Source organism: Clarias gariepinus, chromosome 7, assembly GCF_024256425.1.
Source record: "Clarias gariepinus isolate MV-2021 ecotype Netherlands chromosome 7, CGAR_prim_01v2, whole genome shotgun sequence".
NCBI lineage: Eukaryota > Metazoa > Chordata > Actinopteri > Siluriformes > Clariidae > Clarias > Clarias gariepinus.
In genome coordinates this window covers 35,559,951-35,585,906 of record NC_071106.1, presented here as the reverse complement: position 1 = coordinate 35,585,906, position 25,956 = coordinate 35,559,951, and the positions used below count along the sequence as shown (strand labels likewise).

The 25,956-nt window shown below is 36.8% G+C and overlaps 1 protein-coding gene across 1 annotated transcript in view; it reads left to right on the top strand.

Moving 5' to 3' along the window:
• The window catches only part of LOC128527421 (ryanodine receptor 1-like), a 92,247-nt gene continuing 66,291 nt past the window's right edge, over positions 1-25,956 (top strand). The window contains exons 1-13 of the mRNA XM_053499754.1: positions 1-175; positions 15,946-16,065; positions 17,030-17,128; positions 20,549-20,623; positions 20,739-20,817; positions 21,336-21,448; positions 21,590-21,689; positions 22,420-22,516; positions 22,641-22,715; positions 22,797-22,953; positions 23,285-23,449; positions 23,605-23,726; positions 24,590-24,776. Of these exons, the coding sequence (XP_053355729.1) occupies positions 128-175; positions 15,946-16,065; positions 17,030-17,128; positions 20,549-20,623; positions 20,739-20,817; positions 21,336-21,448; positions 21,590-21,689; positions 22,420-22,516; positions 22,641-22,715; positions 22,797-22,953; positions 23,285-23,449; positions 23,605-23,726; positions 24,590-24,776 (1,437 nt within the window). The 5' untranslated portion in view covers positions 1-127. The remainder of the gene's footprint in view (positions 176-15,945; positions 16,066-17,029; positions 17,129-20,548; positions 20,624-20,738; positions 20,818-21,335; positions 21,449-21,589; positions 21,690-22,419; positions 22,517-22,640; positions 22,716-22,796; positions 22,954-23,284; positions 23,450-23,604; positions 23,727-24,589; positions 24,777-25,956) is intronic.

Sequence of the window (25,956 nt, the reverse complement as noted above, 5' to 3'; positions counted from 1 at the left end):
AGAGTGTGTGAGAGAGCGGCGAGAGAAAGGTAGATTCTGTGAAGAGAGAGAGTTTAAAAAAAAAAAAAAACACTGGAAGGATTTTTGTGATTTCTCTTGAGAAGCTGCTGCTAACGTTGGGAGCAGGATGGCCGATGGAGAGGGAGGGGACGAGGAGATCCAGTTCCTGCGAACGGTAAGTGTGCCTTACTTCTTCTGATGTGTGTGTGTGTGTGTTCGACTAGTAAATAGTGGCTTATTTGTATAATAGTCTTTGCATTGGCGTTATTATTTCTACATTAGATATATATACCAATCTCAAGTGTGTGTGATTTTATTGCGAAAGTTTTCACTCCTCTAGTAGAGTAGTGTGTTTGACACCTTGTTCCTTGACTGGATGATATTTAGAAATGTCATCCACCCCATTTACACTGCCCCAGTGTTGCAATGAACTCATCTTTTCTTCTTCCCATCTTCGGATTCTTTAAGTGTATATTGATTATTTTACAATTTGGACAGTATCCTATATTTAGGTTGCCCCTTGGATCTTGTGCGTTTCTGTAGGTGTATCCAACGTTTTAATGCCTCATGGAACCTATCAGACATTCTTTCCAGAAACGTCTTCCATTTGAGAGCTTGTGAGGAAAGGGTGATACATCTGTTAGCATCGTTATCTATTTTTACCCGAGGAGAGGAAAGGGGAGACTTATAGACTGAGGGGAGAAGATGGAGCAAGCAGTTTAGAGGACTCAGAAGTGGGGGAGGTGGGGAGGGGAGGGGAGGCGGAGGGGACAGCTGATCTACAATCTTCTGCTTAATGTGTCAGGAGTGAGAGTTGGAAGTCAGTACACTAAACAATAACAAGACATTAACACTGAAATCTGCTGAAATCCGGTTACTGCTGTAAGATGCATCGGACAAGATGTTGGGTCTACAGAGCGACAGCAGAGTGTCTGTAGGCACTAACATAAGATTACAGCACATGCTCGAAGCTTTCATTTTTCTGATTCATGGAAAAAACTGTTAAACCTTGAGAAACTTTTGAGCAGTGATCACAAACAGTAGACGCTCTGGTATTTATTGTAATATTTTATAATCTTTTTTTTTTCTTTTTTAAGGCAATGCATTAAACACGAAGTAGACAGTAGAAAGAAGCAACAAGTTGAATGATGATGATGATGATGACAAATAATCATTTAGAGCTTCAAAAGAAACAATGTTAACATTAAAAAATGAATATTTTCACAAGTGTCAGTTGGGAGAAAATTCTAAGAAAAAAAAGAAGAAAAAGAAATAATACAAATAAACTAAATAATTATAAAGAAACACAAATTATTGTTTAATTATATAATATATTACATCATATATATTTATATACTAATATTATTAAAGTTTATTAAGTGAAAAACTTACAAACAAAAAAGTACTATATATTTTCTTTTATTTATTTTTTTCACCAATATTGAAATAATTATTCATGACACAATTGAGATGTAAAACTATACATACTGTAAATATTATAAATAATAAAATTTGTCATTTTTAAATTAAAATCTTCCATTTATCCATTTTATCCATTTATATATTTATCAATTAATCCATTTAATCCAATTAATCAATTTATATGAAAATAATATTGTTTTGACTAGCAATGTTACAGCACTCCATAAAATCTTCCAAGCACATTCCAAAGACTTTCGATGGGACTAAGATCACTTCATGTGTGAAAATGATTCTGTCTTTTTTGTTCTAAATCATGTTCTGAATATGCCTGTACCATCAGCGAAGAAAAACTGAATAGATGTGATAACCTGGTCATCAGTACATTCAGGTTATCAGCTGACTTCATTTTATTGCCACATAATGTTGTAGAGCCTAGACCTGACTAACTGAAGCAACCCCAGGTCATAACACTGTCTCCAGAGGCGTGTACAGTGGCCGCTATGCATGATGGGTGCATCGCTTCATTACCCTGATGTGCCTGAAATGGGGTCAATCTGGACTCATCAGAACACATGACTTTTTTTCCAATGTTCCAGTCTTTACCAGTTATTCTAATTAGTATCACTAACGTAGGGTATGATTATCTTATGGCCACACAGCTGCCTTGTCCCAAGCATGTGAGTTCTTGTTTTATTGTGCGTATGGAAATGTTTTATTTTTACCACAGCTGAATCTACAGTATCAATAACGTTTGTTATGATTTAATTTCACCAAGCGTTTAAGTGATCTCCACTCATGCTCATTTATGACTTTTGTTTTGTTTTGACAGTTTACCTACTTCTTTCCAGGTTTTAATAATGCATTACACAGTTGCATCCTTTTCACAACTGCAGTATGGGGTTGGGGTACTCCGATATGGTTGTTTAAAAAATGAAAAGTTGAAGCATGTTGAAAACTGATAACACAAATGCCATTCAGAACCAGAAATTATATATTTTTTCAACTGTTGAACAATGAAAAAGGGCTTTGTTTGTGTAGTTCATTATACTCTGGAGATGAGCACAGACAAAGCCTCAATGGTGCCCATGTGTGTCCTTGCAGTTATAGTTTCTCTACTGTGTGATGTTTACGCCCACGTTTTTGCATTGTCAGTGTAATGAATATATTAATGTTTGTATTACAGTTCTCGGAGCTGTATGACTTCATGAGAGCAAATATTTTAAGTATATAGCAGTATATTCAATTTAGGGCAAGCAGATGTGTGTGAATAAAGGTTTTTAGGACTATGACGTAAATTAGGTTGGGGTTAGTATTGAAAATGAAATTTCAAACCTGGAGCGTTGCTAATTATGAAAACATGGGGTTAATGTACCATGACAACTTCTTATCACTCAGCATGAAATGACATGCAGTACAGGAGTAGCACTTCATCATTAAATTTTTAACTATTGTTTTTGGAATTTTGTAAATGATTTCACTCTAATTAAGCATGTCTGTCCTTTAAAGGAATATAGGTTACCCTTTTCTAAAAATGCTGGAGCTTCGTTCAAATACCTTTTTTAAAACAATTAATTTACCATTGTTATTACTTGCTTAACTAGTTTACCGTTTCTGATTTCCATATCTTGGTACGTTGTCGTTATGATCACCCCTAACAAAAATGTTGGCGAGCTTTCAGGGGGTGTCCGGACTCCAAGTTATTACAGACGTTTCTTTTTATAGTTTTGCTACTATAAGCGCCTGACACTCAGGGGGAGGAGAGCAAGAAAGCTTGTGTCCTACTTCTTCGTTGCTTGAATCTTTCGGGAGGATTCTGTGTGTGTGTGTGGGTGTGTGAGTGGGTGTGAATTATGAAAGTCCACCTAAGCTATTGAATTATGTCAATACACAAAAAGGAGAGAAACAAAATGATGCTCTGAGAGAAATAAAAAGTTTTAGTAACCTAAGGGTGTTGAAGTGGGGTTCTTTTTTCTTGCAAAGGCATGCTAACCTATTACTCCTTTTATGTTTATTTTAACTCGGTATTTTTTAAGGGTTCACATTCGCACCATAAGGAAAAAAAAGTGTAACTGAAGCTTGGTCGAACAAAATGATGTTCATAAAAGTGAAGTACCCTAAAATCACTCTAGAGATGAAATTAATGACCTCTTTATTTTGTTAAACCCATCAAGATCATTGATGTTTTTTTTTTTTCCTTATCAAATAGAGTTAACATCTACACTTAGGTGAATGCAGGCATATTAACATGCCAGTCGATTAAGTACTGAAGTTTAATTGCAGGAGGACAGAGAACAAAAAAAAATTCTGCGTTGTTGGTGTCTCACATCTTCCTCTTTATAATACTCCATATATTTTCTATGTGGTTTGGGTTGGGTGAGTTTACTGGCCAATCTAGCAAACTTTAAACCAGGTATTACTACTTTTGGCAGTGTGTGCAGGGGCCAAGTCCTGCTGGAAAATTAAAGTAGCATCTCCATAAAGAGAGTCAGCAGAGGATGAAGCATGAAGTGCGCTAAAACCTTCTGGTAGATGGCTACACTGACCATGGACCAGATAAAACACACTTTTTGTCTTTAGCCCAGGTAAGACGCCTCTGACGTTGTCTCTAGTTTAAGAGTTGCTTGACACAAGGACTGCGACAGTTGTACCTCTTTACTAGATACGGCTCTTAAAGCACTGACTGACACTGACAGCTGCGGTAGTCCACTTTAACCCTGTCGCCCTCGGCTTGCTCACCAGGGACAAACTGACCATTTTGATTCATACAAATTCACATTTCATACAAACCTAAATAATTCTTTTGACTATGTAAAGCTGCTTTGCGGCAATGAAAATTGCTAAAAGCGCTATACAAATAAAATTAAATTGAATTGAATTGAACTTTATGTGAATCTCCCCCCAAAATTCTTGAATGGGCTTCCTTTCACAATCCTCTCAAGACTGCGGTTATCTCTGTGGCTGGTGTACATTTTTCTACCTTGCATTAATGGAATGCATTACTCAATTACTAAAATAAATCAACGTTGTAATGATATTTTAATTTATTGAAATGCAGAGATTTTCGATTTTAAATACTATCACCATGCAAATTACAGTTCCGCATAACTTTCATCCAAAATGCATGATTGCATTGCCCATTCTACACATTCTAAAAGCATGCTCACCAGTGCACTCAATACTTGGTTGAGGCTCCTTTAGTATGCATTACTGCATCAATGACATGAAGGCAATCAACCTGTGGTACTGCTGAGGCATCATTGGAGTTCGCATTAATGGCAGCTTTCAGCTTGTCTGTATTGTTGAGTTGGATGTTTTTAATTAATTCATATCCAGCTCTAAAAGTTTTAAAGTGCTTAAAAATAGCTTGTTTTCCTTAAGAGCACTTTTAAGCTCAGTCATATAATCAGTTATTTCTGACTGGGTGGTACATTCTGGTTTTGCTGAGTACACACATGATCAGGGTATAGTGAGACAGAGAGAAAGTGTGTGTGTGTGTGTGTGGGGGGGGGGGTTATACTGTATACTGTACAAGCACCTGTTTCACTGGTGTTCATCCGGTCTGTCATGCTCTGAAACAATAAACAGGTGCTCTCAGCTGTTACTTTAGATGCTTTTACAATGCCAGCCTTTAACCTGCTAATGTCAGTGCGTAATTAAGTCTTGTATGCGTATGATGTAACAGTCTGCTACAGCTGTTTGTAAGTAATAATTTGCTATGTAAATAACATCCCTAAACAATTTTAATACTCACTATATATTACTCTTCTGTTTTTTATGCGAGTGAGAAAAAAAACACATCTGATTTGCATTTAGTTAAAATCATTTCATTCACAAATATTAATTATTAATTTTTTTTAGCATAAGCAAAACCTAATCACCTAGATTTTATATTAATGACTGTTGTGTAAGAATGAAAAATCCATAATTTCACATATAGTCACATATTGTAGTATAATAGTCACCAACTATTAAAACTAATACTACTCTTACCGCTACTATTACCACCACTGCTCTTGCTGCTACTACTATTACTACAGTACTACTACAACTGCTACTACTACTACTCTTACTGCTACTGTTACTCTTACTACCAGTATTATTACTATGGCTGCTGAGACTACTTCTTACACACACACACACACACACACACACACACACACACACACACACACAGTACTGTTTTTTTTAATAATAATATATTTTTTTTAATAATAAAAATAATAATTTTTAAAACATTAGTATCCAGCTAAATAAATAAATAAATAAATATTAATCCATTGGCTAGAAAAAAAAGCAACATTGTATGTATGTAAAAGACCATTTTTTCTAAACGAACAAATATACAAATAAAAAAAGCTTGTGTATTTTGATGCACAAAAATGAAGCAATGGTGACAAATTTCCTAAAACTTGTACCAACTCAAACTTGCACAAATTGTACCTTAGACGGGATGACACATCAAATATGCTTACTAATTTCATAGTATTGTATGAATTGTAGAATCTTTTTTTACAGTATGTGTTTGTATGTGTGTGTGAGAGACAGAGAGAGAGAGAGAGAGAGAGAGAGATAGTTGATATATATATATATATACAGTGGGGCAAAAAAGTATTTATTCACCCACCAATCGTGCAAGTTGTCCCACTTAAAAAGATGAGAGAGGCCTGTAATTTTTATCATAGTTATACCTCAACTATGAGAGACAAAATAAAAAAAAAATTGGCACATGCCTTTGTAAAATAAATATTCCTCACCTACAAACAAGCAAGATTTCTGTCTCTCACAGACCTGTAACTGCTTTAAGAGGCTCCTCTGTCCTCCACTCGTTACCTGTATTAATAACATCTGTTTGAACGCGTTAATCAGTATAAAAGACACCTGTCCACAACCTTAGACAGTCACACTCCAAACTCCACTATGGCCAATACCCAAAAAGCTGTCAAAGGACACCAGAAACAAGATTGTAGACCTGCACCAGGCTGGGAAGACTGAATCTACATTAGCTAAGCAGCTTGGTGTGAAGAAATCAACTGTGGGAGCAATTATTAGAAAATGGAAGACATACAAGACCACTGATAATCTCCCTCGATCTGGGGCTCCATGCAAGATCTCACCCCGTGGGGTCAAAATGATCACAAGAACTGTGAGCAAAAACCCCAGAACCACACGGGGGGACCTAGTGAATGACCTGCAGAGAGCTGGGACCAAAGTAACAAAGGCGACCATCAGTAACACACTGCGCCGCCAGGGACTCAAATTCTGCAGTGCCAGACGTGTCCCCCTGCTTAAGCCAGTACATGTCCAGGCCTGTCTGAAGTTTGCTAGAGAGCATTTGGATGATCCAGAAGAGGATTGGGAGAATGTCATATGTTCAGATAAAAACCAAAATAGAACTTGAAAAATGCTGAGTTGCATCCAAAGAACACCATACCTACTGTGAAGCATGGGGGTGGAAACATCATGCTTTGGGGTGTTTTTCTGCAAAGGGACCAGGAAGACTGATCCGTGTAAAGGAGAGAAAAAATGGGGCTATGTATCGTGAGATTTTGACTAAAACCTCCTTCCATCCACAAGGGCATTGAAAACGAAAACGTGGCTGGGTCTTTCAGCATGACAATGATCCCAAACACACCACGCGGGCAACGAAGGAGTGGCTTCGTAAGAAGCATTTCAAGTTCCTGGAGTGGCCTAGCCACTCTCCAGATCTCAACCCCATAAAAAAAAATCTTTGGAGGGAGTTGAAAGTCCGTGTTACCCAGCGACAGCCCCAAAACATCACTGCTCTGGAGGAGATCTGCATGGAGGAATGGGCCAAAATACCAGCAACAGTGTGTGAAAACCTTGTGAAAACTTACAAAAAACATATATTTACAGGCCCCTCTCATCTTTCTAAATGGGAGAACTTGCACAATTGGTGGTTGACTAAATCCTTTTTTTGCCCCACTGTATATAGCTGCCATAATACAAAATAGCATGATGAACACAGTGTGTGTAGCAGCAGATAGATTACAGTGCTGGGTATTAGGTTATATTCTCACCACCACATCTGTTCATGTAGATCAAATCAGAAGCTGGAAGCTGTTTGATGTAAAAGTCACCATATGCCTTCACAAAAAAATAACTGTAGATACATGGAGTCGAAAAAAAAAATTCTTCTAGAGGAAAAAAATAAATCAACTAAGATGATCAACAATGATCAACTAAACAACATTCATAGATCTTAAAGCCATATTGATAATCATAACTATGTCAGGTTAAATAAACAGATGCTGTACCATTAGGCCTTAATGTGTTAATGTCTAAATAAAATAAGTAAGTAAATGTGAGTAAAAAAAATACTTTAAAAAAATACTTTTAAAAGATTATTTATTTATTCATTTATTCATTCATTTTTTTTATTTATTTGTTTATTTATTTTTTGTTTATGCATTTATTAGACAAATTTTATTATCAAAGATAAATATTTCTTGAAAGTTGAAAATGTTTATTAGTAGTTATTACTTTCTGATAGTAACATAACTAAATTTATTTTCAATATGCTTACTAAACATATTTCACAATACAATAATAATTGGGTTGAATATTCATGATGTAACCAAATATAAATACAATATAAAGAATGAATAGAAAACAAATATTAAATCAAACAAAAGCAAATACTGATATAAATATACATTTTTGTAGGTGTTCCACAAGAAAAAAAAACAAAACAAAAAAAAACACGTCTAATGTTTGTTTATTTATCCATGGTCATTGCCTGGTCGGGGTCACAGTGGTTTAAAATGAGGCTACATTTTTATGTAGCCTATATATTTTGAAAAATAAAAGCATATTAAGCTGTTTGAAAATCCTCAAGGCATTGTAGCTGAGGTTGATACATTTGTTATCTCTTATGTTTAAATATAAACAAAAATATTTAGAGCATTAAATAGATATTTATAGAGAATATCTTTTTTTTTTACTTTTACATTGCATTACTATTTACATTACATTTTACTTTTTATTGTATATATGTATACAGTAGGTGTTGTATGTATCTGGACTCGTGCTCAGCGTTGTGTATAGTCAGTGGTGTACTTCTCATGATTGGACGTTTGAGCTGGTGTGAGCATGTCTCCAAACTATCTGCTAGTCAGCAGTGCAGAGGAATGCGAGAGTGACAGGTGCAGTCACCGAAATAGAGTTGAGGAGTGAAAAAGAGAGACAGTGAAAGAGAGAGAACAGAGGACCAATGAGAAGGAGGAGGTGATGGAGATCTGAAAAAAAAAATGACTTCAAACTGAGAAAACTGGCAAACAATTGTGATATTGGCGTCTGGAAATGTGATAGTAGCATGATTCATTTTTCTTCAAGAGATGGAGCGAAACAAAAAGTCCTTACAGATTGGGGTAGAGAGTTCAAGCCATAAGATCAGAGTCAATTTTCTCGGTTCCTCTTCGCTCAGCACATACAAACTAAGCCAGATATTTTTGTGGGCCTTGTCTTTTCTCTCTCACTCACACAAATTCCAACTGTGTGTAAGTATGGCAGAGTCTCATAGAAGTGTCTGGTTTGTTCCTGCTTCTGTTGTAATTTGCTCTGATTTGTGAGGTGTAAAATCATAGTTTAGATACAAGCCTACAATCTTGGATATAGGCATCGCTATATAACTGTAAACCATTATATTACTTTAATTTTACTGTTATAATTCATTTTAATTGTAGTTAGTATAGAATTGAGCCATAACACCTTTTCACTTAAAGAAGATATAGTGCTTAATTGCTTGAGATCTGCTAATACTGTAGCATTGTGCATTGTGTGTTGGAGTCATATGTAAGAGTAAAAAATGTCTAGTTTGGCATTTCTAATTGTTCACAGTTGGCAATGTAGGTGTAAGCATTTGGAATGTTTCTGCGCTATAGAGGGCAATACCACACCAACTGCTTGAAGAGCAGTGTAGTTTATCAGCTTGGGTAGGTCCAAGGGATAAAAAAAATAATAATCATTTTAAAAAGGTCATCTCATCAAACCCGTTTTTCATCCTGCATCAGTTTTCTCTGCTCCATCTTTTCGTCACTCTTTGTGTAATGTCCTCTGCTCATCCACCCACCTCTTCTATCTTTGCATCAATCTCGTCAGGGTTGTAATCAACACAGCCGTGGTAAACTGGACATTTGGCATGAGAAAACCTAAATCAGCTTTTGGACTAAAGTGTTCAGTTCAGTTTATTTCAGTTTAACACTGAAAAAGGTGTAGGCTAAAGCATTGCTTATTATGCCTACCCTTTATACATCAACAAATAATGAGCGACACTTTCCAGTAAATGACACAAAATATTGTCTCAACGAATATTGTCACTTATACACATAAACAAAACATGTCAAGATGAATTATTCTTTCACTTAAGAAAAGAAAAGAAATTAGGAAGAGAAAATAATCATATTTATTGATATCATGTCATATATTCACTAAACACCTTATCTTTAAACATTTTTTTTAATCTATGAAGTGAATAACATAATTTTAATTCCTTATCACATTTATTCCATAAATTAACCCCTTTAACAGAAATACATTTATTCTTTAAATTTGATCTGGCCCTTATTTTACTAAACATAAACATTCCTCTTAGGCAGTACTGGCTGACTTTTATTTTGAACAGCCTCTGAACACAGCTGGGAAGTAAATTATTATAAGCTTTATACATTATTTGTGCAGTATACGAATCAACTAGATCCACAAATTTTAAAACTTTAGATTTTTATAAACAATTTATTTGTATGTTCACAATAATCGACCTTATTAACAATCCTTATTGGGTTTTTTTCTGTAACACAGATATTGGGTGTAAATAACTTTTGTAAGTATGCCCCCATACCTCCACACAATAAGTGATGTATGGAAATATGAGTGTACAATACAATATACGTAATGTTTTATTATGTGAAATCCTATAACTGTCTCATGGGGCAGACTATAAGTCACAGGTTGTGTTAGGTAAGCATCTAGTAATCTGTCAAAAAAATATTGGTAAAGAAAGTACTCATGGATATCTTACCACTTATAAATCAAATTCAAATTTAAATTTTATTTGTCACATACACAGTCATACACAGTACGATATGCAGTGAAATGCTTGTACGACCGCAAGTGACTTTAAAAATAAAAATAAAAACTATATATAAGGAATAAATATTAATAAAAAGAAATACGAAAGAAAATAAATTTAACTAGTAAAATAAACTGTACAGATAAGGGCATAATAAAAAAAATACAAAATATAAGTGACAATGGCTTATGTGACTTATGAAAGTGTCATGTGCAATGGTCAGATATATAAATATGTATTGCATGAATGTGTCCATGATTGTTCAATCATTATATTATGCATATAACTCCTATTTCAGTCTTTTGCCTTCCAATTGTCTTACTTGTGGTTGTTTAGATAGGGATTCATATTTTGTAGTGATTTTAAAGGTTGGTGTTAAAAAATATATATATCTTTTTTTGAGACACAAGCCTGTAGCTGGCTTTTGTTAGGTCTCTTTGATGCCACCCACCTGTTGCTGATCTTTGGATGTCTCTTTAGACAGTAGCACGGTGGGCACACACGCCCACTGAGATCACAGTACCTTGGCTGGCTCCTGTTGAGTCACACTACAGAGTTTAAGGTGAGTCACTGTGGGCTGAATATCCAAACTGCATGGGCTCTTAACCTCCTAAAGTCTCTCGCATAAATAGTGAGGGGGAGCAAATGAGTATATAGAAATGACAAGTGTGGCTGTTCTTAAATAAAACATTAATATAATGGACTTTAGACTTTTATAAAAATATTTATCTTAGCTTTATTACGTTTATAAATAATGAATGTTTACAATTCAAAAGTTGATTAGTTTTCCACAAGAGTATGTCTGAAATTGTTTTGCTCATCTCGTTTTGCAGATTTCCCAGCGATTAAATTATATATAATTTAATCGCTAGATTTACACAATATTTTGTATAAATTAGCTGCATTTAATGTTTTAGGGATGCTTGCAATGAGATTACGTTCCTGATGTATTTGTGAGGAATTTCAGTTCCTGTCATAGCTCAGAAATAGTTGACCAGGTTTCATTAGGGACATTTTTGGCTATAATGACATGTCCCTATACCTGGGCAGTTTCAGAGGCAACCTAGATATAATTATTTAAGCTTAAAAAAAAACATTTAACTTAATCATAAGCATAAATCAGCAACAAACACTTGCAGATAAAACGCAAATAGTCCGGCCGGTGATTACTGTACCGGCGATGCTGAATACAGATGAGAGAGGAAATGAGGTTGATAATAAGGTTGGTACATAAACAATACATTTTTAACTTGTATTTTAAAACACTCTGCAGCCTGTCACAGTTAATCCTTTGTTCTCAATTCTTCAATGTCATCTACATCATTCATTTATATTGTTCATTTAATTTAAAGAAAGAAGAATTGGCTCAAGACATCTTGCCCAGTACTATAATTTGTGATGGTTGAGCAAAGTTTGTACCAGAATTATAGATGCTTACACTATACACCGCAATCATACAGTAAATACTGATAGAATTCAATGAAATACAATAGAATTCATTGGCTACATTTAGATAATTTGTAAGTAAGTAAGTACACAATGTAGCATCACAGGTATCAACATAATTTCAATTCAAGATAGCTCGACATGCCTTCACAAATGGTTTAGGAATGGAGGAAATGCTTCTTACATTATAGCAGAAAAAACATAAAAAGGTGAAAGGTTAATGCCAAAATCCCCTGTGCACTGGCGATGCTTTAGCCACAAAATGGTACAACGTAATTATAATTATGATGTTATCACCAACAATTACATTAAACTCATGCTAAACCTTCCTAAACTGTCAACAAACATATACGATTGTCTATGACATACCTAAAACACCTAACAATTCGCTATGAATTTTTAACTCTTGTTATGAATTGTCAACAATGACCTGGATATGGTTACTGTGACTACAGAATGTATGGACCTGCTGCACACTTAAGGTCACCATATGCAGTGTAGTATTGATTACATTTTTTTAGTAGTAAACTGTGAAGAGTTAAAGTTTACCATTTTCCCATGTGTTTGAGAGGTTTTTACAAGCACTCGTAGTGACAGCCGAAGCACTTCACATTAGAACTAAACATTGAATTCAGTATATTCTGGAGTCTCTTGCATTGATCCATGACAAAGTGTGTGTGTGTCTCAACACTTTATCATTATGGAAACCTCAATCGATGTTGCAGGGTGTGGGCTGTGGAGACTCCTTCCATATTTGTTCAGTAACAGAAATCTTGGAGCCTATCCCAGGAGACTTGGGTATCGAAGCTTAATTATAAATAAACTTAAAGTCTTGGTGAAGTTAAGTCTTGTTTATGTGGTTTTATCTTTTGACAATCTTTTGTCTGTACATGTTTTGCCTATGCGTCTCAGTGTCAAGTTATTTGTATCCAGTCCTAAATATGGCATAGCTGTAATCTTACACCTGCCTTAGCTGATTAATCTTTAAATAAGATAAACTGAATAAATAAGCTGAATAATATTTTCAAGGCTGTATTTGGCACGTACCCATACAAACTTTTTTCTATTCATATAATGTTTATTCCCCTTAATATGGGTGAGCTGTGAAGTCTTGCATTGCTATTGGTTATATTTGAACCATTATGTAAAGCAGCATATATTCCCCCAGGTCTCCTGATGGATTTAGGTTAAGTTGTATGATCATGGGTTAAGTCTGTGAGTTTGGGTGCTCAGGACTGCAGCTTTGCACAAGGATGTCTCAGTAATAAAGTTGCTGATATGCTCTTTTGTAGCTATGGCACTAGCATGTACTTCCATACTGCTTTATCCTGCATACATTTACATTTAGGCATTTGGCAGATGCTCTTATCCAGAGCGACTTACAAAAAGTGCTTTAATGTTTACATCATTGGATACATACTTACACTGGGTTAACTAGGTTAATAACTAAGTGCCATTAGTTCAACACAACTGGGAAGAGGTTTTTTTGGGGGGGGTTAGTCCAAGTACTGGAGAAACAGATGCGTCTTGAGTCGTCGTTTAAACATACAGGGTGATGGGGTGCCTGGAGCCTATTCCGAAAAACTTAAGGCATAAGGTGGGGTACATTCTGGACGGGGTGCCAATCCATAGACCATCTTTTTTTTTTCCTTCTCTTTCTGCCTGGCAGCTCCATCCCTAACATTTTCCCTTACAATATACCCATTATCCCTCCTCTGCACATGTCCAAATCATATTAAAGTACCCTCTCTAACTTTGTCTCTAAACCGTCCTATGTGCACTATTCCTCTAATATTCTATTAGAATATTTAAATTATATTATATTAACAATTATCAAAATTACTGAGCTTATATTAGATCACAGTAGCATTTAAGTCATAGTACAAGTCCCTCTGAGTATTTTCACATTAGGGCCCTGGGACTGGTTTCGGGGTCTCCTCCCAAATCTTCATATGCACATACAGTAGCACATGGCAATCTCATCACCTAACTTAAACAGTCATAGCAGATAAAGTAGGAAGGCATGTAAGCGTGTGGCATTTTACAGTACATTGTTTGATATTCCACCAGTTGTATTGGGAGAGTGTAAATTTAAAAGCGTGTTCAAGAACAGAGAGTAAGAATAATGTCTACGCTGGTCAGTGATGGTGTTGGTGTTGGTGGTGCTTCCAAATTGTGAAAACACTGTTTTCATCACTTTATTACTTGATTTCAAACACCTACTACATAATTAAACATTTTACAGAGGGAAGGCAAATCACACAATTACATACAGATGATTTTACTGCTTTACGTGCTCCACAATCCTGTTGCCATTAAATGCAATGCCATGAACAAACGTGTTTAAGTGGAAAGTAGATGTATTTGTTGTATGATGTAGTGGAGTAAAAGTAAAACGTATCCATTAATAAAACTTCTCAAGTGAAGTACTACTTCTCAAGTGTAAAGTAACACGTCTCAAGTGCTATCTGATAGGTTCAAGCCAATGAGGAGCGTGAGTCACCAAAGCAGGTGGCTCGTTTTAGAAATTTAGAGCACTGCTTCATCTCCATATCAGGGCCAGGTCTCTCCCTCTCTTTTTCTCTCTCTCTCTTTCTCTCTCTCTCTTTCTCTCTCTCTCTGCTTCAAAAACACACAGAATGGCACAAAAACTGCATTTGTTTTCATCTGTAATATTCACTATTACATAGGACATCAATGTTGACATTCAGCCTTAAGTGCTATATGCAGCTTTTCATTTAATTGACTACAGAGTTGTTTTCTGAAATCCAAATGGTCCAAGTGTCTGAATCATTTATCAGCCATAATATATATAGCACCAAAGCTAGCCTCAAATACTTGCAGACTGTACTTTAGTGCTTTATAAAAGTACCCTGGGGTAATTAGAGGTCTCTGGTACATCTAATTGGAATGCTTTAGAAACAGTACATTTTGTGTGTGTGTGTGTGTGTGTGTGTGTGTGTGTGTGTGTGTGTGTGTATGTTTGTGTGTGTGTGTGTGTGTGTTTGTGTGTGTGTGTGTGTGTGTGTGTGTGTGTGTGTTTGTGTGTGTTTGTGTGTGTGCGTGTTTGGGGAGGTGGTAGAGGCTGTAGAAAAGAATAAAGGGCACCCTGTCCCCATTTCTTTTGTGTGGAATAGTTCAGGAGACAGATTCGGGCTGTCAGAAGATAAATGTTGGACTAACTCCAATGAAAACTGCATTAGAAGATTAGACATGCTGTGTGGGGTGGGGGAGTTGGGGTTAATGGACCCACAGACGTCTTTGATATTTAGTATCGTGTAAGAGAATGTCATTGCAAATATGCCACTATGATGTCGTTAAAATGATTTAAAATTTATTATAATTTTTACGTCTGTTAGGGAAACAGAGAATTAGATTTAGATTAAAATAGTGAATAAAAATGAGAATAGTCTTATTAAAGATAGTTTAAGATATTAACTTTTGTGATGTCAGTCAAGATGGACAATTTAAATGTCCATCTGATTTACTGAGAAATATTTCTCCCTTGATGGTTTCCAAGGATTAGTTAAACGCTGGGATAACTATATGGGACTATATAGGGAATTGAAGGTTGTTTTCCTCTAATAATTGTTTTCTGTCATACTGCACTATCAAAAGTCCTTGTTTGACTTGAACATACATACATAGTATGCTTATATAATGAGTGACAGGAGAACAGCTGAGAATGCACTGTGTCAGGTTGAGCCCAGAGTGTTTATTGGTGTATTTACAACCAGCCATGCCTTTAGACAGGCCTGTCTGTGTGTGTGTGTGTGTGTGTGTGTGTGTGTGTGTGTGTATTTTGGACGAGCTCAATAGAGTTCCTATTAATGTCCCACTTTAGGAGAATTAATTACCCACAAGTCCATTGTCATGCACCAGTTTCAATAATGATGTCTGGCTTTAGCTTTCTTATGCTATTGATTTTTTTTTTTTTTTTTTTACTAAAGTGCCTCATTAATTTTCTCAATGGTGTTGTGTGATCTTAGGATGACACGGTGGTGCTCCAGTGTACAGCGACCGTCCTGAAGGAGCAGATCAAGCTGTGTCTGTCTTGTGAGGGCTTCGGGAACCGACTGTGCTTTCTTGAAACGACATCCAACGCCCAGGTATCTTCTGGTGGAAGATAATAGAGTCACATAAGATCCAGAAATATTTAAAGAAAGTCTTTTGCCTACGCAATTGAACTTTTGTCTGGAGGTCACAAGTGCAAATCTTGAAAATGCCACAGCTGTCCATGGTTTGGAGTGCAGGACTGCATGATTGTCTTGCTGTCTGGGTGAGAGGGATGGTCTAAAGTTCTCCTGTGTCAAACAAAGAAGTGCTAACCAGTAACATGTGACTGTTATGCTGAGTTTGAGTAAAACCATAGTCTGTATAAGAACTGGACAGGCCCTTCATGACATCATCCATAGATTTTTTTTAAAGCGGTTTTAAAAGCTCAATTTTTGGAGCACTGGTCATCGCCATCTTGGCAGGAGATGACTTCACCTAAACCCCGGTTATTCTATAAATGGGCAAACAGGCAGAACAAACAGAGCCAGGCTGCTGGTTGGAACATGCCTACTTACCTTTAGTTACCACAACCTAGCTAGATTAGCTTTAGCCTACAGATTAATGCTAGCTAATTTGGTGGCTAGTGTTAATTTGTATGCTATTGTTATTTTGCATTTGATTTTGGACACTGTGGGGATTGATGGATTGATTGGTGCTATTAGCGATTGGAAAGGAACTGTAATAATAATAATTATACTACTACTACTACTACTACTACTACTAATAATAATAATAATAATAATTATTATTATTATTATTAGTAGTAGTAGTAGTATAAATTATTATTATTATTATTATTATTATTATTAATAATAATGATAATAATAATGATAATAATAATTATAATAATTATAATAATTATTAAAATAATAATAATACTTATTATTAATAATATTATTCTTAGTAGTAGTATAATTTATTATTATTATTATTATTATTATTATCCAAACACAGAATGTTCCATAGTTTGAGTTTCCAGTGTTGTGCTTTCACATACTTTTTCTGTCCCCTGTACAGAATGTGCCCCCTGACTTGGCTATCTGCGCCTTCATCCTGGAGCAGTCGCTTTCGGTGCGGGCACTTCAGGAGATGCTTGCCAATACCATGGAGATGGAGGTAATCTTCAAAGAGATTAATGAACAGAGGATTGGGTAAAAGGTAGAGTGAATGAAACGAGAGGCTAGCTGAAGTGCTAGGTGACTGGTATTAGCATATCTATGGGCAAAGCACAGTCTTGTTGTCTAGTTGTTGTCTTTGCATGAAACTTGTCATGTGATAAGCCTGGCATAGTCATGCTGCTAAATTTAAATCAAAGAACTGATCTTGAACTATATAAAGCTATGAAAGGCATTTTCCAAGTTGGGAAGTTCCAAAGCTCTTAGTGTAATCTCTTATTACAAGCTATGCTTCACTAATAATCTAATCAGCAGATATAATTTATTTGTTTGTTTATTTATTTAATTTCTAATTAGAGTTGATTTAAAGGTGGCATTAGGGTATGTGGAGGTGATGTACAGTAAGCTACGTTCATGTGTTTGCCTTTGGACAAACCGTCTGTAAAGCTTCGATAAGCGTAACTTAATTTCATCTGCCTTTTTCTCTCTTCCCCGACACCTTGTCCCTTTCTCTGCTGCCTGTAGGCAGTCGATTTGGACCAGTGGGTATGTCCTTGCACATGTCTCTTGTTTATCTGTCTACCCTGATCTGATCTAAGCACCTCTCCTCCACTCCTTCCTGTCCTTCTTTCCCAGTGTGTCTGGTTTAGATGAAATGAAATGGTGCTGCAGTTATTGTCCCAGAGTTATTGTCCTCCTCAGCTTCGATCACATCTGTCCCTTATGTTGACCGTGCAGCCGGAATCTCATTTGGTTTCCAAATGATGTTTCCGACAAGATTTAGTGCCAGCGAGAGAGAGAGAGAGAGAGAGAGAGAGAGAGAGATTTAATGACTCAAATCCTTGGCTACTTCCTTTTTAAACTTAGTACCCTGCTCATCACACACATAAACCTTACCATGGCTGTATTTTTACAAGATATTTAAGCAAGTAAAAAAAAACATTCAAAGAAAACCCTGCTTTTCTTAACATAATTTGTTAACATCGCCATCTTCTAAAGAAACACAGGGTCTTCTTTGGATTTGCGCCTGCCACTTCGCCATTTCATGCAGCACCGTCAAACTTTCACTAACAACCATTCCATCTTTTTTTCAACTCATAACAAGTCAATTACTAAATGCAATCTACTAAAACATTAACCATCCTCCTTAAGGTCAAAATTATGAAGCATGGCATTTCTGGTCGTTTATTGCTTTTCTTCTTTTCTGCCCTCATTACTTCTTCTTTGCCTCATCACCTGCCTGTTCCATCATTTCCTCACAACTTCCAGGAACAGATTAACCCTCATGTTTTGTTCACTAATTACCAATGGATATAGGCTTCCTGTTTTACATTTGGAGTAAAGTAACTACTGCATTTTTATCTCATACAGAGGTGGACAAATCATAATTTTATTAGCAAGGGGTTTGGTTCTGCTATAATCTTGAATGGATGAATTAAAAAGTTGTATTTGATGCAATGCAATAATGGCAAGCTACAGGTACTTATTTCATACTATGACTATTATTATTATTTTGATGTTTTTAAATAGCACCATCATTGTGTTCATCAAATATCTGTGTGATGATTTTGATTTAATTTTGATTTGAAAAAAAAAAAAATTTTGATCCATACACATTAATTAAACTGGCTAGGGGAAAAAAAATGAACTGAATCACATCTTTCCTGGTGTGTGTGGTGCAGCGATTAAGGAAGACTATCTCATGTTATATTTATAGTCTTTTTCTTTTACCTTTGTTTGTTGGATTTACCTTATTTCTGAGCAACCATGACTAAAACGCCCAGGCATAAATTCTGCTTGTTTATGACTATTAATTTGTCCACCCCTGTCATAAATGAGCTATAAAAGTAACATTATTTATATAAACAACAGAAGCCGTTTGATATCTTTTGGGGGATTTGAGTCTCCAAAAGTGAGTGCAAATATTCCCGATATCTTTTTTGTTCAATATTTACAAAAGTATCATTATTTTTAGCTAATTCTCATTAAGTTTGTTTTTCTCATGTTAAAATGACAGAACATTAGTGTAACGATTTATTAAACATATGAGGGGCATTTAAATCAATCCAGGATAAGATTTTTACCCACAGTAAAACATTTGAATGTTGCAAACGTTCTATTGAAATCCATACAGTAGGTTAATCGGATCCCGGCCCTGGGTCAGAGCCCACTGCAGTTGTTCCCATGAACATTCAGCAAGTGGAACACCTGATCCTCAATGATTGACTGATAGCTTGTGAAAGGGAGAACTGTCAACTGTACACACAATCATTCATGAACATCACTTGCACATTAGAGGAACTCGGCTGGCAGTTATTGCCACATCCCCCATACAGTCCTGACCTTGCTCCAAGCCATTTCCACATTTTTGGGCCATTTAAGGAGTTCCTGGGAGGCCAGCTTATCAAACCTGAAGCAGGCAGTCTAATTTCCCTGACTGAGAAAATGTTCTACCCTGGAGGTAGAAACTCTTATAACCGTGTTCTTTTATTCTCCACAATCCAAATTTGACTTAAATGCCCCTTATAATATTTGGGTATTGAACTTACAAGAGAAAAAAAGCAGACAGAGAGAGAAAGAGAGAGAGAGAGAGAGAGAGAGAACCCGTCTGTATGATTAGCAAGATTTTTACAGTGACCCATGATAATGAGAATAGCATGTCACGTGGAAGTCCCAGCAGGACGGAGGGGTGCTACAATGACGATTGAATCTGACACTGAGGTGCTGCGAGAAAATTCCCTCGCTGCTAATGTCAACAGAACAACAGATGGCAGCGTAACACACTGACCCACACAGGTGGATTAAGGTGTGCTTAACCTCAAAGACCTGCAGTGTGCATACTCTCTCTCACCCGAGCCATGCTACTGACACAGATGACGATGTTTACAGTGATAGTGTCGGTGATGATAATCACTAATAACAATAATCATCATCATTGTGTTTTCTCATTTCTAAACCTTAAGGTAAACTGACCACATATTGTGACTTGTGTCCTCATGGAAGGCTTTTGTGAACTCTCGGTTTGGTGTGGACTGTGACAACTGTTTGACCTTTGACGTTTGTTTGTACTCATGTGTGGTCTTCCTGTGGTACTGTAACTCACTTCCTTCAAGTTTGACAGGAGGTCAAGAGATGCCCATTCCTCCTTGGTGCGGCTTCTCTTCCTTCTTTTTCCCCCCATGATCCTCTATGTGTGTTTTACATTCCCTTCTCATCGTTTGTCCTGCTACTTATCTTTGTTTTTATGTATGAAGACTGAAGGTGACATCCATTTTCAAAGGAGGTTCCTTTGGCATATACAGTGCGCACACAAAAACACACACACAAAAAAACACACACACACACATTCACAGACATTTATAACCACCCAGTCACATGAATTATTAATTTGGTTTAATCCATTTCTTTTTCCTTCTTCCAGTCCTCTCAGGGAGGAGGCCATCGAACCCTGCTGTATGGCCACGCCATCTTGCTGAGACACAGCCACTCTGGCATGGTGAGCCACAAAACATTCTTCGCTTAATAGTACACATACACAATCTCACACTGTATATGATAATTATTATTTATTAAATATTTCCCTAACATACTCTGATTTACTTAAATTGTAGTATCTCAGTTGCCTGACCACATCACGTTCGCTCACGGACAAGCTGGCCTTCGATGTGGGTTTGCAAGAGGACTCTACAGGTACCCACACAGAAACATTTAGGGCTCTTATACTGTATGATTGAAAGTTTTCACAGGGCAGTTTTTGGTTCCGTCACATCACCAGAGAAAAAAATATATATATTGAAAAAAAAAAACAGAATTTGGAGAAAAAATATTAGAATTACAAAAATAATGTCAGAAATTTGAGATTAAAGTCAGCAAATAATAAAAAAAAAAATCGGTAAGGACACTTATGGAGATATATATGTTATGTTACAGATGTGATTATAATGTCTACAAAACATGCCACTTATACACAAATTAGTGCTGAACCGGGAATTTAAGATGCTTATTAACAGTTTACACATAATGATATTTTGGAATATAAAAGTCAATTATCCTTTATTTGAACATGCCAGTTGCTTAATACCACTAACTTCTAATCAATACTTTTTAAAGAAGTAGTTTTCACCTCTTTGCCTGCTTTTACTATAAAGTATGTGGACATGTGGTTTGTGGGGACTTTGTAAACGAAATGTAGCACGGCTGTACCATAGGTGAAGCGTGCTGGTGGACCATCCATCCTGCATCCAAGCAGAGGTCAGAAGGTGAGAAGGTCAGAGTGGGAGATGACTTGATCCTGGTTAGCGTGTCATCTGAGAGATACCTGGTAGGATCTTTTTCTGCTTCTGTTTTTTTTTTTTTTTTTTTTTAATCTTAGCTACACACATACATAACACACATTACAGCAGAGTATCTCGGTTGGTTGTTGAGTATGAGTTCCTATGATTTATAATTTATGTCCTTGCAGCATTTGTCCTATGCCAGTGGGGACTTGATGGTGGATGCCTCGTTCATGCAGACTCTGTGGAACATGAATCCTGTGTGTTCAGGCTGTGAGCTAGCAGAAGGTGAGCTTTGTTTATTCATTATTATCCATTCTAATTATGTAAGACCTGAGAGCCAGTTCATGCTGGCAGCACTGCCTTGTGATATGGTGTCTAGAACTTACTCAGATTGTTTTTTACTTGCAAGTACAGTATGATCTTAGAAAAAAAAACAGCAGAAATCCAATTGGCTTAATGCATGCAACTTTTATTTATTTTTATTTTTTTTCACAGGGTGTTTTTTAATTTGTCAACATTTTAATTTGGGCCACATTGGTCAAGACATTTCATCTTCTTTATCTGCTTATTGGGATCTTTGCAAAAACTACATGACTATGGTTGCTCTCGTTTGCACATTTGGACTTGCATGTTACTGTATGTTGTCTTTTCGTCTTTCGTAAAGTCCTTAGACAGTTTTGTTAATTTATGGTGTTAATTGGTTTTCTCTTAGCTAGTCAGCTAATTAGATGTCTTATTTTTTTTTATGTTTTTAATTTATGTTGCTTGTATCACCTTGATCTTGGAGGTACAGTACGTTGTTTCATTTCTCTGTGTACTGAATTGTACAGTATATGGTTGAAATGACAAAAAAGCCTACTTGACTTGACTTGGTTATCCAATTGATTCATGGCATCCATTTTGATTCTACTTCTAGTGGTAAACGAAGACACTCATTTACATTTCTGATTACAAGCAATCAATATTTTTTGCCAGTTTATAGTTTAGTCATTGTCTGTTTTCATTTTCTCAATAGGTTTTTTAACGGGGGGCCATGTTCTACGCTTGTTCCACGGTCATATGGACGAGTGTCTGGCCATATCACCGCCAGATCAAGGAGAAGAACAGCGCAAGTAAGAGAGAAACAAAGACAGACAAAACATTAAAAGCAAACACAAAACAAAAACATTTGCTTTCCCTTTTTTATATATATTTTTGTCTCTCCTCTCTGTCTTTCTTTGTTTGCTGTATTGTCAGGATTGCACAGTATGAGTCAGGAGCTGTCTGTAGTCAAGCACGCTCTTTGTGGAGACTTGAACCGTTGAGAATCAGGCAAGGAAAACTTTACAGCCACTGAAGCACCTGTAACAATGATGAGTTGTTAAAATCAGGCTAAATGTTTGCTTTCTGTAGCTGGAGTGGTGGTCATATGAAGTGGGGTCAGCCATTCCGCATACGCCACATTACCACTGGACGTTATCTTTGTTTGGATGAAGAGAAGGGTCTGTTGGTACTCGATCCCGAGAAGGCAAATACCAAGCAGTCAGCTTTCTGCTTCCGTGCCTCCAAGGTCTCTATATTTTCTGAATTGTTGTTTAAAACTAAAACATATTTTTTTTTTACCTAACCAAATATTTTTCAAACATCAATTATGTATTTTAAAATCATGGGAAAAATTATTCATTAGTTTTCGAGGATCAGGCACTATATGTACTTGCCTGAATGTTGATGGCAATGACTGCTGTGGGCTCAGTCAAACAAATGCCATTCTATGTATGCCTTGATTCACAAGAAATTTTTGACTTGAATGCCATAAAGTTGATTAACATAAGCTGCACCATTCTTATTTTAACCCCATTGATTTCACCTTATTTTACTGTTTTGCTGTTGCATCTGAGCAGGAGAAGGTGGAGGTGGTGAAGAAGCGTGATGTTGAGGGCATGGGGGTTCCAGAGATCAAGTATGGCGAGTCTATGTGCTTTGTCCAGCATGTCTCCACAGGTCTTTGGCTCACCTATGCTGCCCTTGATGCCAAAGCAGCTCGTTTGGGTACTATGAAAAGAAAGGTATGGTACCTCTATTGGGAGCACATTAACTCCCAAATGTATACTGTGACTGGTGAATGCGCAACAGAGTGTTTTGTTTAATGACTAAATAAAAATCTAAATTTCTTTGTAATAAAGGTATATGTTTCTTTTCTTTTTTTATCTCACTCCTTCAGGTTACTCTGCATCAGGAAGGCCACATGGATGATGCCCTGGTGATGTCACGCTCTCAGACAGAGGAGTCTCAGGCAGCCCGCATGATCTACAGCACCACTGGACTTTTTAAACTGTTCATTAAGTACGAAACAGTATATTTCACAGCCTAATAATTTCTGAGATTTATGTAGTCTGATGAATAAACATTACTATCTACAAAAGACACAGTAGAACTTGTGAGGTTTACTTTTTGGACTGCAAAATACAGAAAAATACTTGTTATTATAAATGATAAAAAAGTATTCTTTACCCATTTTATTATTTTTAACAAAGATCCATTATGATAAATGTTGAATCCTCACTCTAACACATCTGGATAAACAATGAAAAACCATTTCCACATGTTTGGACCATCATAGGAGTTTTTGGGAAGCCAACATTTCAGTTATGCAGGCTGTCCAAACATGGCCATCCTGGGGTACTGAGAAAACTTTCCATCTTCCTGGCATTCAATGACTAGGATAGTGCTGGTGTAGGTGCATTAGCATAGCAGGGGATTACATAGGGAAATGAAGGTATTTTTTACTAACCCCTGTGGATAATTATTATTACAAAATAAAGGAGGAACCAGTGTATCATTTGTAAAAAAAAAAATGTTGGTCACCTGCTGAAGGCCACGGCTCAGGGTTAAAGCTCATTTTACGTTTTTTTTTTTTTTTTTTTTTAGAAAGTCTTATCTTAAAAGTAGATCAAAAGTAGCAGTAGTAAAAACTGTTTAGAGAAAATAATGGGATATTGTTTAGTGTAGAGACATGTTCAAAATGTTCCAACCTGAAGTGTAAATTTGTTCCGTTTATGTAGATGTCAAAATAATAAAAGCTTTAGGGCTAAACTGTTCCGATTGTTTTTTTGTTTTTGTTTTTTACCTGTGCATCATACCTAAACATAACTGGAAGTAACAATATGAGAAATATCACGGCATATTCAATGTGTGTTAATGTGTAGGGGGCTAGACTCTCTGAGTGGGAAGAACAGAGCTACAGGTCCAGTCTCACTGCCTCTGGATGGAGTGATTCTCTCCCTTCAAGATCTTATCCACTACTTTCGTCCACCTGAAGAGGAACTAGAGCATGAGGAGAAGCAGACGAAACTGCGCTCACTGCGCAACCGGCAGAACCTCTTCCAAGAAGAGGTATGTGTGTGTGTATGATTCATTGTTGTGTAAAACTCACTCACTCACTCACTCATTGTCTCTAGTGCATGTTTAAAAATGGTTTAGTCCTGTGTGGTGTACTGATTGAGAGACCTTATCGCCTGCGGGAAGAAGCTGCTCCTCAGTGTCTCTGTGATGGCCTTCAGGGAGCGGAATCTGTAGAGCACACTGTCCTGCATGGTGCTGTTTCCAAACCAAGTCAAGATGTTTCCCTTTAGGATGCTCTCTATGGTGCAGGAGTAGAAATTCCTGAGCACCCTAGAGGGCAGTCTGAGGTCTCTCTAGCTCCTGAGGTGGTAGGGACGCTGCCGGGCCTTTTTCACCACGGTGTTGATGTGACAGGACCATGACAGGTCCTGCGTGATGTGAACACCGAGGTATCTGAAGCTGTCCACTCTCTCCACTGGGCTCCTGGTGATGATGGGGGTCTGGTAGTTCCTCTCCTGCTTTGTACTAAAGTCCACTATCAGCTCCTTTGTCTTGCTGACGTTTAGGAGGAGATTGTTCCTCTGGCATCATTTCTCCAGATTTCCAATCTCCTCCAGGTAGGCCGTCTCATTGTTGTTTGTGATCAGGCCCACCACGACAGTGTCGTCCACAAACTTGATGACGGTGGTGGAGTGACTAGTGGCCACGATTAGGTCAACCACTTAATCCTGTATCCAGGGTCGCAGGTGGCCTGGAGACTATCCCAGGAAACTTTGGACAGGGTGCCAATCCATGGCAGGACACACACATACACACACTTATTCACACATTTGGGGAATTGGCAATTTTGGGAATTGGCAATTAACTTAATCTGCATGTATTTGGACTTTTGGACTCCTGAGAAAACTGGAGTAACCGGAAAAAAAACCAAAAAGCACGGGAAAAAATAGCAAACTCCATGCACACAGAGGCAGGAATCGAACCTGGCCAGGAACCCTGGAGGTGCAAGGCGGCAGTGCTAACCACTAAGCCATCGTGCCTCATTATACCATGTGTAAAACTACTGTATATAGTATGCATGTATTTCTATGTTGATTGTGCTAAGCATTACCAGGCCACAGTTACAAATTGAAAGTGATACAGCCTAATAGCATGTATTCACATTTAAATATTTTTATAGTAAAAACGTCTCCGGCACAGATAGACCTGGACGATCCTTCAACACTGATAA